General features: G+C 40.9%; 1 protein-coding gene across 2 annotated transcripts; it reads right to left on the bottom strand.

The window, feature by feature from the left end:
• Nucleotides 1–3,622: 3,622 nt before the first annotated feature.
• On the bottom strand, nt 3,623–19,147 carry trappc13 (trafficking protein particle complex subunit 13). Of its 2 annotated transcripts, XM_014137050.2 has the most exons (13): nt 19,034–19,146; nt 17,423–17,491; nt 12,975–13,074; nt 12,569–12,653; nt 12,317–12,444; nt 12,056–12,128; nt 11,568–11,612; nt 11,136–11,153; nt 9,586–9,719; nt 9,019–9,217; nt 8,417–8,517; nt 4,052–4,199; nt 3,623–3,905 (listed from the first exon to the last, which is right to left on the bottom strand). In XM_014137050.2, the coding sequence occupies exons 1-13, from the start codon at nt 19,077–19,079 to the stop codon at nt 3,798–3,800; spliced, it is 1,254 nt and encodes a 417-aa protein (XP_013992525.1). In that variant the 5' UTR covers nt 19,080–19,146; the 3' UTR covers nt 3,623–3,797. The 2 variants fall into 2 exon arrangements, with proteins under 2 accessions (XP_013992525.1, XP_013992534.1); XM_014137059.2 differs by lacking the exon at nt 11,136–11,153 and having other exon boundaries at nt 3,642–3,905; nt 19,034–19,147.
• Nucleotides 19,148–19,251: the final 104 nt, after the last annotated feature.

Here is a 19,251-nt window from a genome sequence, read left to right as displayed (position 1 = left end):
AATAACACATATGGAATCATGTAGCAACCAAAACATTGTTAAACAAATACAAATCTATTTTACATTTTAGATTCTTCAAAGTAGCCACCCTTTGCCTTGATGACAGCTTTGCACACTCTTGCCATTCTCTCAACCAACTTCACATGGAATGCTTTTTCAACAGTCTTGAAGGAGTTCCCACATATGCTGAGCACTTGTTGGCTGCTATTCCTTCACTCTGCGGTCCAACTCATCCCAAACCATCTCAATTGGGTTGAGGTCAGGTGATTGTGGAGGCCAGGTCATCTGATGCAGCACTCCATCACTCTCGTTCTTGGTCAGTTAGCCCTTACACAGCCTGGAGGTGTGTTGGGTCATTGTCCTGTTGAAAAACAAATGATAGTCCAACTATGTGCAAACCAGATGGGATGGCGTATCACTGCAGAATGCTGTGGTAGCCGTGCTGGTTAAGTGTGCCTTGAATTCTAAATAACTCTGGGTCTTCCTTTCCTGTGGCGGTCCTCATGAGAGCCAGTTTTATCATAGAGGTTGATGGGTTTTGAGACTGCACTTGAAGAAATGTTCAAAGTTCTAGAAATTTTCCGGATTGACTGACCTTCATCTCTTGAAATAATGATGGACTGTCATTTCTCTTTGCTTATTTGAGCTGTTCTTGGCATAATATGGACATGGTCTTTTACGAAATAGGGCTATCTTCTGTATACCACCCCTACCTTGTCACAACACAACTGATTGGCTCGAACACATTAAGGAAAGAAATTCCACAAATTAACTTTTAACAAGGCACATCTGTTAATTAAAATGCATTCCAGGTGACTACCCCATGAAGTTGGTTGAGAGAACCCCAAGAGTGTGCAAAGCTGTCATCAAGGCAAAGGGTGGCTACTTTGAAGAATCTCAAATATAAAATATATTTTGATTTGTTAAATGCTTTTTTTGGTTACTACATGATTCCATATGTGTTATTTTATAGTTTTGATGTCTTCTTTATTATTCTACAATAATAGAACATAGTAAAAATAAAGAAAAATCCTGGAATGAGTAGGTGTGTCCAAACTTTGGACAGGCACTGTACATGACAGGCAATTAGAACTGTATTGTGTATAACAGATACATCTTCACGTTCTGTAAAATTGCTCCTTTCAGAACTGACCCCAGGATTTGACTTAAAATTGCTTTCAGTAATTGCATTGAGTGAAAGGGAGGAAGGAATTAAAGAAGGAAGGAGAGAAAGAGAGGGAGGGACTAATGAAGGACAGAAAGGGAGTTAAGGAAGGAGTGAAAGGGAGGAATGAATTAAGGAAGGAGAGAAATGGAGGAAGGGGTTGTTCAGGAAGGAGTGAAAGGGATAAAGGATGCATCTGTGAAGTATTTGAACTGGGAGCACATTCCTTTTTCTCATGACTACATGAGTTACACACGACAGACAGCAGGGTTACATTGTTTTCTATCCTATCATGTTCAGACAGTTATTTTTGTACCAAATGATTTGTTATAGTTACTGTTGGGTGAAACAAAGACCCTAAGCCTTGATCATGTGGATCTCTATCATTGCTTTGGATAGCAATTATCAGACTGCTAATTTGAAGATAAAAGAAAGTATGTATAGTGACCATGTCTGCACCCCCTACCCTCACCCTGTATTTACTAATTATTGCAACCATAGCAAACACACAAATATGTCAATGCCATTTCCCTTTTGATTCTATTTCATTTGACATCACTGAAACAATGTTGATAGTATGGGACTTATTCAGCCTTATTGATTTTGCATGCTTTTCCATCTGATATTTGTCAGACACTTAATTGAAGCTAATGAATATTGTGTAAAACAGAGAAGCATAATGTTTGGTCAACAAATATACGTCTCAATAAAATGTCTTGAAATTGATAATTTTTGAGTTCTGAGTCTTGTAGTGAAATCATATAATTAAATCACTTTGGAGACAGATTTGTACTTCTAGTGCAGAATAATGATAAAGATTTTAGCGAAGCACAACAAACTAGGGATTGAGTTAACGTTTTTTATTCACATTTAAATGCACATTAATTTAAAATCATAATTTTTTTGGAAAGAAAACAAAAACATCTGTTAAAACATGATCAGCTTGGGGTGTGTACTGATGATACAGTGAGGGGAAAAAGTATTTGATCCCCTGCTAATTTTGTAACTTTGCCCACTGACAAAGAAATGATCAGTCTATAATTTTAATGGTAGGTTTATTTGAGCAGTGAGAGACAGAATAACAACAAAAAAATCCAGAAAAACGCATGTCAAAAATGTTAGAAAATGATTTGCATTTTAATGAGGGAAATAAGTATTTGACCGCTCTGCAAAACATGACTTAGCACTTGGTGGCAAAACCCTTGTTGGCAATCACAGAGGTCAGATGTTTCTTGTAGTTGGCCACCAGGTTTGCACACATCTCAGGAGGGATTTTGTCCCACTCCTCTTTGCAGATCATCTCCAAGTCATTAAGGTTTCGAGGCTGACGTTTGGCAACTCGAACCTTCAGCTCCCTCCACAGATTTTCTATGGGATTAAGGTCTGGAGACTGGCTAGGCCACTCCAGGACCTTAATGTGCTTCTTCTTGAGCCACTCCTTTGTTGCCTTGGCCGTGTGTTTTGGGTCATTGTCATGCTGGAATACCCATCCACGACCCATTTTCAATGCCCTGGCTGAGGGAAGGAGGTTCTCACCCAAGATTTGACGGTACATGGCCCCGTCCATCATCCCTTTGATGCGGTGAAGTTGTCCTGTCCCCTTAGCAGAAAAACACCCCCAAAGCATAATGTTTCCACCTCCATGTTGACGGTGGGGATGGTGTTCTTGGGGTCATAGGTAGCATTCCTCCTCCTCCAAACACGGCGAGTTGAGTTGATGCCAAAGAGCTCCATTTTGGTCTCATCTGACCACAACACTTTCACCCAATTGTCCCCTGAATCATTCAGATGTTCACTGGCAAACTTCAGATGGGCATGTATATGTGCTTTCTTGAGCAGGGGGACCTTGCGGGCGCTGCAGGATTTCAGTCCTTCACGGCGTAGTGTGTTACCAATTGTTTTGTTGGTGACTATGGTCCCAGCTGCCTTGAGATCATTGACAAGGTCGTCTCGTGTAGTTCTGGGCTGATTCCTCACCGTTCTCATGATCATTGCAACTCCACGAGGTGAGATCTTGCATGGAGCCCCAGGCCGAGGGAGATTGACAGTTCTTTTGTGTTTCTTCCATTGGTGAATAATCGCACCAACTGTTGTCACCTTCTCACCAAGCTGCTTGGCGATGGTCTTGTAGCCCATTCCAGCCTTGTGTAGGTCTACAATCTTGTCCCTGTCATCCTTGGAGAGCTCTTTGGTCTTGGCCATGGTGGAGAGTTTGGAATCTGATTGATTGATTGCTTCTGTGGACAGGTTGTCTTTTATACAGGCAACAAACTGAGATTAGGAGCACTCCCTTTAAGAGTGTGCTCCTAATCTCAGCTCGTTACCTGTATAAAAGACACCTGGGAGCCAGAAATCTTTCTGATTGAGAGGGGGTCAAATACTTATTTCCCTCATTAAAATGCAAATGAATTTATAACATTTTTGACATGCGTTTTTCTGGATTTTTTTGTTGTTATTCTGTCTCTCACTGTTCAAATAAACCTACCATTAAAATTATAGCCTGATCATTTCTTTGTCAGTGGGCAAACGTACAAAATCAGCAGGGGATCAAATACTTTTTTCCCTCACTGTATAGGTGCAAAGTTTGGTAGTTGGTCCATTGAGATGTATAGTGCTCAGTTCTAGAAGAGTCTTAGCTCTCACGGCTCATGTATGGACAGACCACACACACCTGTGCAATGTCATCGTATTCATAAGTCCTCTTCAGAAATGTGTCGGTCAGTCTCAGGCCAGATATACTCTGAAACACAAGCAAATGGTGATTAGCTACAATTACCAACCGATTGTTGACTGCAAATGTTAACAGTAATAGCATAACATACTGTAATAAGACTTAGCTATGCTTAGTGTTACAATGTATTCTAATGTGAAGAAGTGGACACCTACTTGCAGGCCCTGGACAGAGGAGAGGAGTTTGAGGGGCAGAGAGAGCGAGGCACTGGGGCTGACTTTGCCCAGCTGTCTCCCTGATACACCACACCAGTGGATGGAGCGGGTGTTACACATCTCCAGCACCAGGTCCATGGTCCTCTCACTGCAACAACACACACAACTCGGCCATCAGATTTGCCACCAATGCTCCTTAAAGAACACATCACAGTACTTTGTATTTCTCTGTAAATTGGCCATCTCTTTATACAAGATGCAAAATCCACTGGTTGATGCTCATCTACAAAACCCTCTTAGGCCTCACTCCCCCTAGCCGACTAAACTCTACTGCACGATTTAAGATGGTGTGCTGAGATACCCATTACAACCCTCATCCTCTAATTACAGCCCCTGATCTGCTATTCACATTCTATTAACAGTCCCCAAAGCAAACACATCCCTGGGTCGCTCCTCTTTTCAGTTAGCTGCAGCTAGCGACTGGAACAATTTATAAAAAACATTTAAGCTGGAAAGTTATGTCTCTGTCTCAGTTTTGAAGGACTCAGTCATGGACATTTTCACTGACAGCTGTAGCTGTTACACAAACAAATAATGTAGGCTGCTGATTGTGGTGTCTGTTTACTGAACAGTTGAGGCCAAAAGTTTTGAGAATGACACAAATATTAATTTTCATGAAGTCTGCTGCCTCAGTTTGTATGATGGCAATTTGCACATACTCCAGAATGTTATGAAGAGTGATCAGATGAACTGCAATTAATTGCAAAGTCCCTCTTTGCCATGCAAATGAACTGAATCCCCAAAAAATATTTCCACTACATTTCAGCCCTGCCACAAAAGGACCAGCTGACATCATGTCAGTGATTCTCTCGTTAACACAGGTGTGAGTGTTGAAGAGGACAAGGCTGGAGATCACTCTGTCATGCTGATTGAGTTCGAATAACAGACTGGAAGCTTCAAAATGAGGGTGGTGCTTGGAATCATTGTTCTTCCTCTGTCAACCATGGCTACCTGCAAGGAAACACGTGCCGTTATCATTGCATTGCACAAAAAGAGCTTATTGCTGCCAGTAAGATTGCACCTAAATCAACCATTTATCGGATCATCAAGAACTTCAAGGAAAGCGGTTCAAATATTGTGAAAAAGGCTTCAGGGCGCCCAAGAAAGTCCAGCAAGCACCAGGACCGTCTCCTAAAGTTGATTCAGCAGCGGGATAAGGGCACCACCAGTACAGAGATTGCTCAGGAATGGCAGCAGGCAGGTGTGAGTGCATCTGCACGCACAGTGAGGCAAAGACTTTTGGAGGATGGCTTGGTGTCAAGAAGGGCAGCAAAGAAGCCACTTCTCTCCAGGAAAAACATCAGGGACAGACTGATATTCTGCAAAAGGTACAGGGATTGGACTGCTGAGGACTGGGTTAAAGTCATTTTCTCTGATGAATGCCCTTTCCAATTGTTTGGGGCATGCGGAAAAAAGCTTTTCCGGAGAAGACAAGGTGAGCGCTACCATCAGTCCTGTGTCATGCCCAACAGTAAAGCATCCTGAGACCATTCATGTGTGGGGTTGCTTCTCAGCCAAGGGAGTGGGCTCACTCACAATTTTGCCTAAGAACACAGCCATGAATAAAGAATGGTACCAACATATCCTCCGAGAGCAACTTCTCCCAACCATCCAGGAACAGTTTGGTGACGAACAATGCCTTTTCCAGTATGATGGAGCAACTTTCCATAAGGCAAAAGTGATAACTAAGTTCCTCAGGGAACAAAACATCGATATTTTGCGGTCCATGGCCAGGAAACTCCCCAGACCTTAATCCCATTGAGAACTTGTGGTCAATCCTCAAGAGGTGGGTGGACAAACAAAAACCCACAAATTCTGACAAACTCCAAGCATTGATTATGCAAGAATGGGCTGCCATCAGTCAGGATGTGGCCCAGAAGTTAATTGACAGCATGCCAGGGCAGATTGCAGAGGTCTTGAAAAAGAAGGGTCAACACTGCAAATATTGACTCTTTGCATCAACTTCATGTAATTGTCAATAAAAGCCTTTGACACTTATGAAATGCTTGTAATTATACTTCAGTATTCCATAGTAACATCTGACAAAAATATCTAAAGACACTGAAGCAGCAAACTTTGTGGAAATTAATATTTGTGTCATTCTCAAAACTTTTGCCACGACTGTATGTTTGCACCGCTATTATTTGTGCTATGCTGCTTGTATTGTGGTCTGCCATGTTTTGTGAGATCCCTTCTTGTCTTGATGTGCTTCGTCTATGCCTACTTTGTCCCGCATGCCTTTGTCTGCCCTTATTAATGCTTGTACCATGTTGTGTTATCTGCCCTTATTAATGCTTGTACCATGTCGTGTTATCTGCCCTTACTAATGCTTGTACCATGTCGTGTTATCTGCCCTTACTAATGCTTGTACCATGTTGTGTGGTTGTCTGCTCTTATTAATGCTTGTACCATGTGTTGTTGTCTGCCCTTATTAATGCTTGTACCACATTGTGTTGTTGCCATAGGTCTCCCTTCATGTAGCGTAGTTGTGTCTCGTCTTGTTGTGCTTTGTTTCCACTGTCTGTCTGCTGATGTATATGTACTTTGCCAAGTCTGTTCTGTCCATGTTGTCAATTTTCTCTTACACTTTCTTTTAATCCCCACCCCTTCCCCACGAGGCCTTTTGCCTCTTGCCAGACTGTCAATGTAAATAAGAATTTGTTATTACTTGACGTGCCTAGTAAAATAAAACATGTAATTGAATTATACATACACTACCAGTCAAAAGTTTGGAAACACCTACTCATTCAAGGTTATTTCTTTATTGTTACTATTTTCTACATTGTAGAATAATAGTGAAGACATCAAAACTACGAAATAACACATATGGAATCATGTAGTAACCAAAAAAGTGTGAAACAAATCAAAATAGATTTTAGATTTTTCAAAGTAGCCACCCTTTGCCTTGATGACAGCTTTGCACACTCTTGGCATTCTTTCAACCAGCTTCACCTGGAATGCTTTTCCAACAGTCTTGAAGGAGTTCCCTCATATGTTGAGCACTTGTTGGCTGCTATTCCTTCACTCTGCGGTCCAACTCATCCCAAACCATCTCAATTGGGTTGAGGTCGGGTGATTGTGGAGGCCAGGTCATCTGATGCAGCACTCCATCACTCTCCTTCTTGGTCAAATAGCCCTTACACAGCCTGGAGGTGTGTTGGGTCATTGTCCTGTTGAAAATCAAATGACAGTTCCACTAAGCGCACACCAGATGGTTAGTGTATCGCTGCAGAATGCTGTGGTAGCCGTGCTGGTTAAGTGTGCCTTGAATTCTAAACAAATCACAGACAGTGTCAATGGGCAAAGCACCCCCACACCTCCTCCTCCATGCTTCACGGTGGGAACCACACATGCAGAGATCATCCGTTCACCTACTCTGCGTCTCACAAAGACACGGCAGTTAGAACCAAAAATCTCAAATTTGGACTCATCAGACCAAAGGACAGATTTCCACCGGTCTAATGTCCATTGCTCGTGTTTCTTTGCCCAAGCAAGTCTCTTCTTCTTACTGGTCCTTTAGTAGTGGTTTCTTCACAGTAATTCGACCATGAAGGTCTGATTTACGCAGTCTCTGAACAGTTGATGTTGAGATGTGCCTGTTACTTGAACTCTGAAGCATTTATTTGGGCAGCAATTTCTGAGGCTAGTAACTCTAATGAACTTATCCTCTGCAGCAGAGGTAACTCTGGGTCTTCCTTTCCTGTGGAAGTCCTCATGAGAGCCAGTTTCATCATAGCGCTGGATGGTTTTTGCAACTGCACTTGAAATAACTTTTAAAGTTCTTGAAATTTTCCAGATTGATTGACCTTCATGTCCTAAAGTAATGATGGACTGACGTTTCTCTTTGCTTATTTGAGCTGTTCTTGCCATAATAATGACTTGGTCTTTTACGAAATAGGACCATCTTCTGTATACCACCCCTACCTTGTCAAAACACAACTGATTGGCTAAAACACATTGAGAAGGAAAGAAATTCCACAAATGAACTTTTAACAAGGCACACCTGTTAATTGAAATGCATTCCAGGTGACTACCTCATGAAGTTGGTTGAGAGAATGGCAAGAGTGTGCAAAGCTGTCATCAAGGCAAAGGGTGGCTACTTTGAAGATTCTCAAACACAAAATATCTTGATTTGTTTAACACGTTTTTGGTTACTACATGATTCCATATGTGTTATTTCATATTTTTGTCTTCACTATTATTCTCAATGTGAAAAATTGTAAAAATAAAGAAAAACCCTGGAATGAGTAGGTGTGTCCAAACTTTTGACAGGTACTGTAGGTCCATCCATCCATATGATTATACCTGCAGTTGGTGATTTTACAGGTGATGTCGAAGGGTTCCTCTAGGTTGACGGTGTCTGGGATCATCTCCAGTGATAGTCTGACGTCTCCATAACCTGGAGCCTGGCAGAGACAAGTGGAAAAACAATACCCTGTTGAAGGTCGACTGAGACCAAAACGTTGATAAATAAGATCCATTATATTGATGGAAGCATCCAGATTACCGGTATGCTGGAGTTTTTACATTGTTTAATAAGGATACAAGAGAAAAACCAATTCATACTGGGTTAACACAAATGTAGTTATTACACTGTCCGATCCAGGCAATAGCAGATACATTTTGGACCGATTTTCTTTGTTTTAGGCTCACAAGAAGCGCATCGACAAATTTGGAAACTGTAGAATGACTACATTATCCAACTGAGAATATAATCTTCATTTTGAGCTATGTCATTGTAATTGTCCAATGATTCACATTTTGTCAACAGCCCAGGTATGACTGACAAGACCATCAACACCACTCAACAAAGACAACCACAGCATTGAGACTGAGAATGTCCTGTTATGCAACAACCATATACTTTAACTAAGAACCATATCATGTGACTGAGAATGCTCTGGTACCATTCTCTGTAGCTGGCTTGTCTGCAGCCTTCCTTTCTCTCCTAAGTTGGTCTTCCACACAATGTCCAGTTTACCGATGACCGTCACGCCCTTGATGACGCCCGCCTTCTCTGCAAACTCAGATTTGGGCTTCAGGCAGTAGAGGTACTGGCGCGTGTCCATGGGCTGCAGATAAGACATCTTCCCAAATGTAGATGTTCTGGAACACAGTCAGGGTGGAGAGTCTGAGCTGACACTGAAAACCTATTACCTTTGACATAGTAGGGGCGCCTTGACCTACTGTGAGAAGACCTGGCCGAGTGAATGCTGTATTTTGTACGCAGCATAGACTTCGATCAGAATAGTCATACAGCTTTCACAGTCAAAATGTCTCAACAAAAAAAAGCTGTAAAATAACACAAGAAAATGTACACTAGAAAAAAACAAGATATCATGCTAGCATAATCTATACAGATAAACTCTTGTCGAATTCGCTTTCTCCTCTTCACATGTATCTTTCTTATATTACTGCCTTTTTACTGTACAATCCAAACATAACACTAAAATGTGTGTGTGTGTGTCCCTTACCCTTCGTCCCCAGTCTCCACGGTGTTGAGCTCGGTGACATTGTACATCATGGAGGGCTCCAGGGACACTTTCTCCATGAACATGGGTGACGTGGTGATGTTCTGGATCTGGGCCTCGAGAAACACCTCGTCTGTCTGGGGGTGGGGGTAAGGGGTCAGCTCTAACATTAGCCGCTAACTAGAGGAACAACTCCTCAAAAGGACTTAACTGGGCAGCACTTTGACTTCAATTCCTTTCAATGTACTTTACAACGTATTGGCCCCTCAAGGGGAAACTGTAGATTTCATTTAGGCCTAGTGTGTCAGATTTTCTGAAAGCATGTGATTTATACAGTTAGATTCTAGAAAACACCATGAAGTACCTGTATAAATTACACTAGATTTTGGCATGTATGAATGTGTCCGAAATATTCAGACATCATTAGAACCCCGTTAAGACAGGGTTTTCATACCTTTGTCAGTCCTATCAAAATCAACCAGCAGGGCCAAAATGGAGTAGCAAAGTCTGCTCAGTTTACCTTTGAGGAGTGGATTAGTACTCAACTGAACAGAGGAGTGCTCAGAGATTAGTTCATGCCTGAAATTCAAAGGCTAGTGATTAAGTAGGGACCACGGACAGAAACATTCTGCCAGACGGACGGACAGACTGGGGTTATTGTTACAGAGCAGAGCACCTCTCCACATCTCCCATGCCGAGACAGACCTGGCATCAAACCCAACACAAAAAACTGATCAGACACATCTCAAATAGCTTTTGTCCAGAGCCTTATTTGAAGAATGTTTTACTTGATCTGATTTATTCGGACTCTTGAAAGAGTTTATTTTAGATAAAGAGTGAACATATAAATTCATAAAATCAGATTAATCACCAACACTAAAATCATCATTAAAATGAACATCCTTTCCCATCAGAGATTGGTACTGGATTTTGATTGAAAACCATCATTCAAATCTACATTTGAATCCAATCATTCAAAAGACCTGTAGAAATGGAAACACCAATACAATCATACAGACCTAGGCTCTGTCTGAAATGGCACCCTATTCACTATATAGTTCACTACTTTTGAGCCTTACGGGCCCTGGTCAAAAGCAGTGCATACATAGGCAATAGGGTGCAATTTTGAACCCCGCCCTAGCCTAGACCCATAATGTTGATTTCACCCTATGAGGATGGACTGTTTGATCAACGCACTTCCATTCTATTTCCCATGAATCTCTCTGGCACCACGCCCACCTACTACCCGATTGCACAAGTCCTGTGAGAGATGAGTTAGCGAGAGGGCTCAAGCGGCGAAGAGAAAAAAAACAGAGTAACGGCAAAATAGTGGGAAAAGCATTTGATCACCCTTTACTAAAGCAGCATCACACATCTGTTTCCTTTGTGAGAAGTAAAGTCTTACTATAGGGGTTTTTATTCTTCATATTTTTTCCCCTTATTTTGCCATTGCTCATGTTCATTGGCTCCAGAGAAAGACAGACAGACGTTGCTGCAACAAAAAGGATTAAGAAAGCGAGAGTTAAGAGCAATGACAACAGAAAAACGATTACCACGGAACTGAGGTCACTCTAATGGAGAAAATAAAAACACAAGAGACCATAAACAAATGAAGGTTACATGCCAAATGAAAGTGACAATACATCTTGTTTCATACGCTAACAAATGAAATGCTACTAATATGCAAAGGAGAGAATAAAAAGCTTATTTGACTATGTGTCACCAATGGAAAATGCCTGACCATGGAATGAAACATGATATACAGCAAACTCTATGTTTGTGATGTAATCTAAAAACCAGAGGCTGAATTGATAGTGGAAATGTATGGAAAAAGATCTGACTATGTACGAGTGAAGACAGCTAGCATGTTGACAAAGGTGGAAAGTTGAATAAGTCGGTAGGATGACTGTATTCGTCATTGTTTTGGTACAGGTAATAAAAGAGTGAGGTAAGTGCAGCTGAGAGAAAGAGAAAAAAAAACATACCTCTGCATTGTAGAACTTGGTTTTGACGTCGAGCGGCTTCAGAACCTGATTGAGAATAGATTGCAAGCTAAATGACGCCGATTTCTCAAATGATTTCTCAAAAGATTCCTCCATTCAACAGCGACAACAAACCTCCCTTCACAACGTTCGAAAATAACACCATTTATCTCTGAAAAAGCTCAAATCCATAAGCCAAGAAATTTGATTTAAAAACGGTCAGTATAGCTTATACAAAACTTATAAGAGAACTTTAAGAGAAGTTGGATTTAGTTTCTTTGTGTGACTTAGAGCAGATCCTTTCTGAGACTGAGGACAGTAAGTAGGTAGTGAGATAGTTTGGTCGTCAAAAGTCAAAGCTTGTGTGATACTGTTAATTGCCTTTTCTCTGTCATGGACCTGTGACATTGCTCAGGGTTGAGGTCTGGTTTCTAATATAACTCTGTGAGTGAGCATGGGGGAGGTCATATAAAGGAGGCTTTGAAACTCACCTGAAATTTAAAGAACTTCCTGAAGTATAGCTTCTCTCCCGCCTGTGTGGTATAACTGACTGCACAAACCAAGCTAGAATAGAGAGACCAAAATTCCTTGAATATTAGCATTCAAATGAACTCCTAACCATCTTTGCAGATGTGTTGCTGTAAATCTTCCCCAATGTTGTCTCGAGTGACACCCCTTTCCCAGAATTACAGAGGGCAATGGTCAAAAGTATGTTATTTCCGATTTAGTCCATGTCAAAAAGGAAAGCATACATGTGAGTTCCAATCTCTTTGACTTCATGGTGAATGACATCATCGATGCAGGACTCAGGCTTCAGCTCTGTGACTGTGTTGTTGGACGCTGATAGGTTTAGTCTCTGAGAGCTGGTCTGAAGGTCTGCCTGTAAGACATGACAAAAATGTGGATTTCACTTAAAATTGTGTGAATAGGACAAGTGGATTCATCAATGAGAAAGAGATTGGTTAAACATGTTTCCATTGGATTGATGTATATCTGTACTGTACCTTTACTAGTATGTCCTTGACCTCCTGGGTGCTGTCATTGTGCACACTAATGTAACTTGAGAAGGTCTCACCAAGGAAAATATTTCTGTGTAGAGGACAATCGTTACACAAGTGTCACACACAAAGATAATGGACTCACATGCCCACTGAAGAACAGAAACGAGACAATGCTTTTTGGTGAAAATGATGGTCAAAATTAAGGCTGAGTATTCGTGTGAAAGGATGTCTTGCAAGAAACGTGATGATTCTATACTGAAACAGATCAAGAGATACGGACAGAAATGATCGGCCAGGGGGAATGAAAGATATAAACTGCCAGTCTGATTGTTAAATGCTAGTTGTGTGTGCCTCTACATGTTTCATCCTTCTCTATATGTCAAAGAGTTGTTGCTGTAGTGTTATTTACCCAAAGTTCTGAGGTAGTGTGAGCATCTCGCCCAGCATTAACGCCTCTGCTCCTTTAATAGTGGATGGGTCCTCTTTCATTAGCCGACCAAACAAATCCCCTGTAGAATGCACGCACGCACATGTACACACACGTGCACGCAGGTATGCACACACACATACAAATTACTCTCATACAATGCCTTCAGAAAGTATTCACACCAATTGACATGTTCCACATTTTGTTGTGTTACAAAGTGGGATTAAAATGTACATAATTGTAATTTTTGCTCAACAATATACACAAATACGTTGTCAATGTGGAAGAAAATACAAAAAACACTAATATATCTTGACTAGATAAGCATTCAACCCCCTGAGTCAACACTTTAGAATCAACTTTGGCAGCGATTACAGCTGTGAGTCTTTCTGGGTAAGTCCCTAAGAGCTTTGCACACCTGGATTGTACATTTTACAGCGCATTTGGATAGTATTCAGACCCCTTCCCCTTATTTTGTTAGGCTACAGCCTTATTCTAAAATGGATGAAATTGTCCCCCCTCATCAATCACACAGAATACCTCATAATGACAAAGCAAAAACTAGTTTTTAGATTTTTTTGGGGAAAAAACGGAATATTAAATTTACATAAGTATTCAGACCCTTTACTCAGTACGTTGTTGAAGCAGCTTTGGCAGCGATTCGAGTCTTCTTGGGTATGACATTACAAGCTCGGCACACCTGTATTTGGGGAGTTTCTCCCATTCTTCTCACAGATCCTCTCAAGCTCTGTCAGGTTGGATGGGGAGTGTTGCTCCACAGCTATTTTCAGGTCTCTCCAAAGATGTTCGATCGGGTTCAAGTCTGGGCTCTGGCTGGGTCACTCAAGGATATTCAGAGACTTGTCCCGAAGCCACTCCTGTGTTGTCTTGGCTGTGTGCTTAGGGTCGTTGTCCTGTTGGAAGGTGAACCTTTTCCCAGTCTGAGCACTCTGGAGCAGGTTTTCATCAAGGATCTCTCTGTACTTTGCTCCGTTCATATTTCCCTCGATCCTGACTAGTCTCCCAGTCCCTGCCGCTGAAAAACATCCCCACAGCATGATGCTGCCATCACCATGCATCAACAGCTGATGGTGCCAGGTTTCCTCCAGACGTGATGCTTGGCATTCAGGCCAAATAGTTCAATCTTGGTTTCATCACACCAGAGATTCTTGTTTCTCGTGGACTGAGTACTTCAGGTGCCTTTTTACAAACTTCAAGCGGGCAGTCATGTGCCTTTTATTGAGGAGTGGCTTTCATCTGGCCACTCTACCATAAAGGCCTGATTGGTGGACTGCTCCAGAGATGGAGCAGTCAACTTTGGAGCTCTGACAGAGTGACCATCGGGTTCTTGGTCACCTCCCTAACCAAGGCCCTTCCCCCCCGATTGCTCAGTTTGGCTGGGCGGCCAGGTCTAGGAAGAGTCTTGGTGGTTCCAAACTTCTTCCATTGAAGAATGATGGAGGCCACTGTGTTCTTGGGGACCTTCAATGCTGCAGACATTTTTTGGTACCCTTCCCCAGATCTGTGCCTTGACACAATCCTGTCTCTGAGCTCTACGGACAATTCCTTCGACCTCATGGCTTGGTTTTTGCTCTGACATGCACTGTCCACTGTGGAACCTTCCAAATCATGTCCAATCAATTGAATTTAAGTTGTAGAAACATCTCAAGGATGATCAATGGAAACCGGATGCACCTGAGCTCAATTTCGAGTCTCATAACAAAGGGTCTGAATACTTATGTAAATAAGGTATCTGTTGTTTTTTTTTAAATACATTTGCAGAAATGTCTATAAACCTGTTTTCGCTTTGTCATTATGGGGTATTGTGTGTAGATTGATGAGAATGTTTTATTATTTTAAATCCATTGTAGAATAAGGCTGTAACGTAACCAAATGTGGAAAAGGGGAGTCTGAATACTCTGAATGCACCGTATCAAGTTGGTTGTTGATCATTGCTAAACATCCATTTTCAAGTATTGACATAGCGTTTCAAGCAGATTTAAATCAAAACGGTAACTAGGCCACTCAGGAACTTTTAATGTCGTCTTGGTAAGCAACTCCAGTGTATATTTGGCCGTGTTTTAGGTGATTGTCCCGCTGAATGGTGAATTTGTCTCCCAGCGTCTGTTGGAAAGTATACTGAACCAGGTTTTCCTCTAGGATTTTGCCTGTGCTAAGCTCGATTCCATTTATTTTTATCCTGAAAAACTCCTTGGTCCTTGGCGATGACAAGCATACCCATAACATGATGCAGTCACCACCATGCTTGAAAATATAAAGAGCGGTACTTAGTGATGAGTTGTGATGGCTTTTCCCAAAAAATAATGCTTTGTATTCATGACAAAACCATTTTTTTGCCACATTTTTTGCAATATTACTTTAGTGCCTTATTGCAAACAGGATGCATGTTTATAGAATATTTGTATTCTGTACAGGTATCCTTCTTTTCAATCTGTCATTTACGTTAGTATTGTGAAGTAACTGCAATGTTGTTATCCATGCTTAGTTATCTATCACAGCCATTAAACTCTGCAAGTGTTTTAAAATCACCATTGGCCTCATGGCGATATCCCTGAGCGGTTTCCTTCCACTCTGGCAACTGAGTTAGGAAGGGCGCCTGTATCTTTGTAGTGACTGGGTGTATTGATACACCATCCAAAGTGTAATGAATAACTTCACCATGCTCAAAGGGCTATTCAATGTCTGTTATTTTGCTTGTTTATTTTTTTCAATAGGTGGGTACCCTTCTTTGCGAACCATTGGAAAACCTCCCTGGTCTTTGTGGTTGAATCTGTGCTTGAAATTCACTGCTCGACTGAGGGACCTTACATGTAATTGTATGTGTGGGGTACAGAGATGGGGTAGTCATTTAAAAATTATGTTAAACAATATTATTTCACAGAGTGTGTCAATGCAACTTATTGTGACTTATTTAGGCTTCCCATAACAAAAGGGTTGAATACTTATTGACTCAAAACATTTATTCTTTTAATCTTTAATGAATTTGTAAACATTTCTAAAAACATAATTCCACTTTGACATTATGGGGTACTGTGTGTAGATCAGTGACACAAAATCTCAATTTAATAAATGTTCAATTAAGGCTGTAACACACATTTTGGAGAATACTTTCTGAAGGCACTGCATCTAGCTAAGTGTTGTTGAGGCACATAAAGAACTTGACACAATGCCAGAAATGTTTGACTATATCTATAAATGTTTTCCAGATATTATTTGTTTTATGGCTGTATGGAAACTGTAACTACCAGGTCTAATAGTCAGTCAGTCTCCTCATATGGGCCCTGTAAGTTTTGTAGCTTTAATATTGATGATCAATGTCAACGTTCTAAATATTTGAGTGAAAGGCAGCCTTTAGATGAGCAGCGTGGGAGATACGAGAGCTGGGTGGCATAAAAACTTTCACAACTTATTTTTATTTCTCCTATATCGTGTTCTAGTAGTTCATTTTGATTTACGGCCAGATATGCCTTTATCCTCCCCCCTGTATAAATAGCATCCCTACCCAGAAGTGTCACTGTGATTTATGGGTTGAGTGGAGTTGGGTTACCAGCACAGCGCTCACATTGCAGTAGGTAGGTCTCCGGCAGAAGGAAAAATAAACACTGTAAATTCTCTTTAGGCCTGCACGAATAAATTTGGGAGCCGGTTAGACATAGCAATTCCTGGGATACCTTAGTAATTCAGTGGAGGAGGCAGACAGATGTGGCTGCCTGGCTTTATTACTGATCGCCAACTTCACATAATTTCTCCAGGTTAATCAATGTATTGGCTCAATTCATTTCACTGTCGTCATGCCTAGAATGTTAATTGGAGGCTTAACCCCAGTAAAGGAAAGCTTAGCTGATTTACATGTTCTCATACATATCGGTCCAATGAATATAGAATGGCATGCAGTATTGTAATAAATAATGTTCCCATGGGTAGTGAAATGTAGAATCGTCTATCTGTTTTTCTCTCTTTGAGGAATACTGCTTTCAATTAGAAATAGGACATGTGAATGTGTTGTTATGGACCAGGGATCTACAGCACTACATGGAAGTAGTCAGTTCTAGCAATGCTTTTACCATAAGCCTACAGTGGACTTGAAATATAATATATGCCATTTAGCAGACACTTTTATTCAAAGCGACTTCCAGTCATGAGTGTATAAAAAAAGATATGGGTGGCCTCAGAGGGAATCGAACCCACGATCCTTGGCATTGCAAATGCCATGCTCTACCAACTAAGCAACACAGGAGCCACACATAGTCATAGGAACTAGCCTATTAGTTCTATGTTCTATATTTATATCTATAGGCATAGCCTATGTAATGTATTTAGAATCACTGCAGCAAAGCAAATTGGATAGGCCTAATAAAGATTCTACAACTCTACTACATGTTGGGGGTAAAATAAATCAAGAGGCTTACCTGGGAGGTCTCTATCTTCACATGTTACTGGCATGTTAGTGAAGAGAGTGGGTTTTGTTAACCGCATCACTGTGAAAGCCAAGGGAGCAAAGATTGTTCAGTTAGGCTTAGGCTAGTTTACTTGCTTGCAATTTTAGATGGAAATTCCATGGGTAATCTAGACCTCTCTCAAACAGCCTTGATATCCTAATGCCTGCCAGATAAGTACAGCCTCCTTTAGTGTTGTTTCCAGACAAAGTTTTTCAGGCCATACTTTATTTGGATAGTCCCCTATAGGCCTAGATGGCCTTCGGATGGTCAAACTATCAACAAACTAACAACTGTAACTCACTTGCATGCAAGATGTTGCATGTAAATAGACTGCATGTGAGGCTACAGCTAATATTAGGTTTAGGTTCAAATAAGGGGTCTAGGGTTAGTGTTTTCCCGATTAGATGATTCAAATCAGTGGTTAGTTTCAGTTATTTGATAGATTAGTTGAGGATCTATAAACCATCTGAAGGTTACTATCCAAATAAATGTTAGAATTCCTCTTTGCCACAGCAGTCTTTCTTTGTCAGGTGTTCTCTGATTAATAATTTAGGAAAAGTTCTAGCTACACCCAATCCTCTATTATGCTGCTGCTTATTACAATACCAAAAGATAACTTCCCCTTCCATCTGTGATATTAGGGTAACCAGTCATAATACCGTAACACATACCAGGTTGCTAGCTATTTGAATGGGTCTATCAAAATGTCTGAGACTTGTGTATTCAGCACACTGTAGCTACGTTGAGGTCTCAAAGAAACTAACTTTTTGAGTGAATAGTCAAGTAGTGGACAGGTAAGAAACGCTCATCATCAGATCAACAACAATTCGGTCATTTGAGCTACCTAACTAACGTTAGCAAGATGTCAGAGGCTGGCTAAATACGTAGCTATACAGTTAGGACAACATAATCCACCGTTAACTAAATAAAGAATACATAGGTTATAGTATAAGGGTATAGTAGAGAGTTATAGGCGAAAAACTTTGGATTTATTACCAACATGTTTAATGAATGACATGGCAAATGATTTGACATAATATTGTTGGCTAGCTAGCTAAGGTTAGCTGGTGCAAATGAACAGAACAAAAGACACTCGTCAACACCACTCGATACTATAATAATAATAATAATAATAATACCTTCCGGAGACACCTGAAACCCCACCTCTTTAAGGAATACCTAGGATAGGATAAAGTAATCCTTCTAACCCCCCCCTTAAAAGATTTAGATGCACTATTGTAAAGTGGTTGTTCCACTGGATATCATAAGGTGAATGTACCAATTTGTAAGTCGCTCTGGATAAGAGCGTCTGCTAAATGACTTAAATGTAAATGTACTAGGTAGTCAGCGAGTTAACTCGTTCATCATCGTTCAGTTAGCAAGCTTATTTGACGTTAGCTTAGCAGCTAGCTTGTAAGCCAGTAGCCATTATCAGCTAACGTTAGCTAGCTGTCAGTGTCAGATGTTAACCTCTTTTCAGATATCCACATTAGCTAAAAATGTTTAACGCAACCCTAGCGAGTATATTGCTTAAGCCATTATTTTATACACGGTTGCCATTTATTTAACTCAGTAAAATACCTTTTAAAGCAAGTAGATGCTCTTGTTTTGCCTGATTTACTTCCATTTTGTCTTAAGAGTTCGGTTGAACTTTCACCTGGCAATATCAGCTGACTATAGGAAACGCAGAGGGACAATTTTGGGAGATCCCTCGTGGTAACATTGTAGTACACAGGTGTCACGTCAAATTGTATTTCCACCTCTTCCCCATTAAATGTATAAATACATAAACATCCTAT

Source organism: Salmo salar, chromosome ssa01, assembly GCF_905237065.1.
Source record: "Salmo salar chromosome ssa01, Ssal_v3.1, whole genome shotgun sequence".
Lineage (NCBI taxonomy): Eukaryota > Metazoa > Chordata > Actinopteri > Salmoniformes > Salmonidae > Salmo > Salmo salar.
Note: the sequence above shows the minus strand (reverse complement) of the source record. Positions and strands in the feature narration are given on the sequence as shown.

Excerpts from the sequence above, each read along its gene's own strand:
- trappc13 (XM_014137050.2), bottom strand. The coding sequence starts at position 19,079 with ATGGAAGTAAATCAGGCAAAACAAGAGCATCTACTTGCTTTAAAAG. Across the intron at positions 9,218-9,585 it reads GTGGAGACTGGGGACGAAGG|AACATCTACATTTGGGAAGA; the intron begins GTAAGGGACACA and ends ACTGTGTTCCAG. Across the intron at positions 4,200-8,416 it reads TGTAAAATCACCAACTGCAG|TGAGAGGACCATGGACCTGG; the intron begins GTATAATCATAT and ends GTGTTGTTGCAG.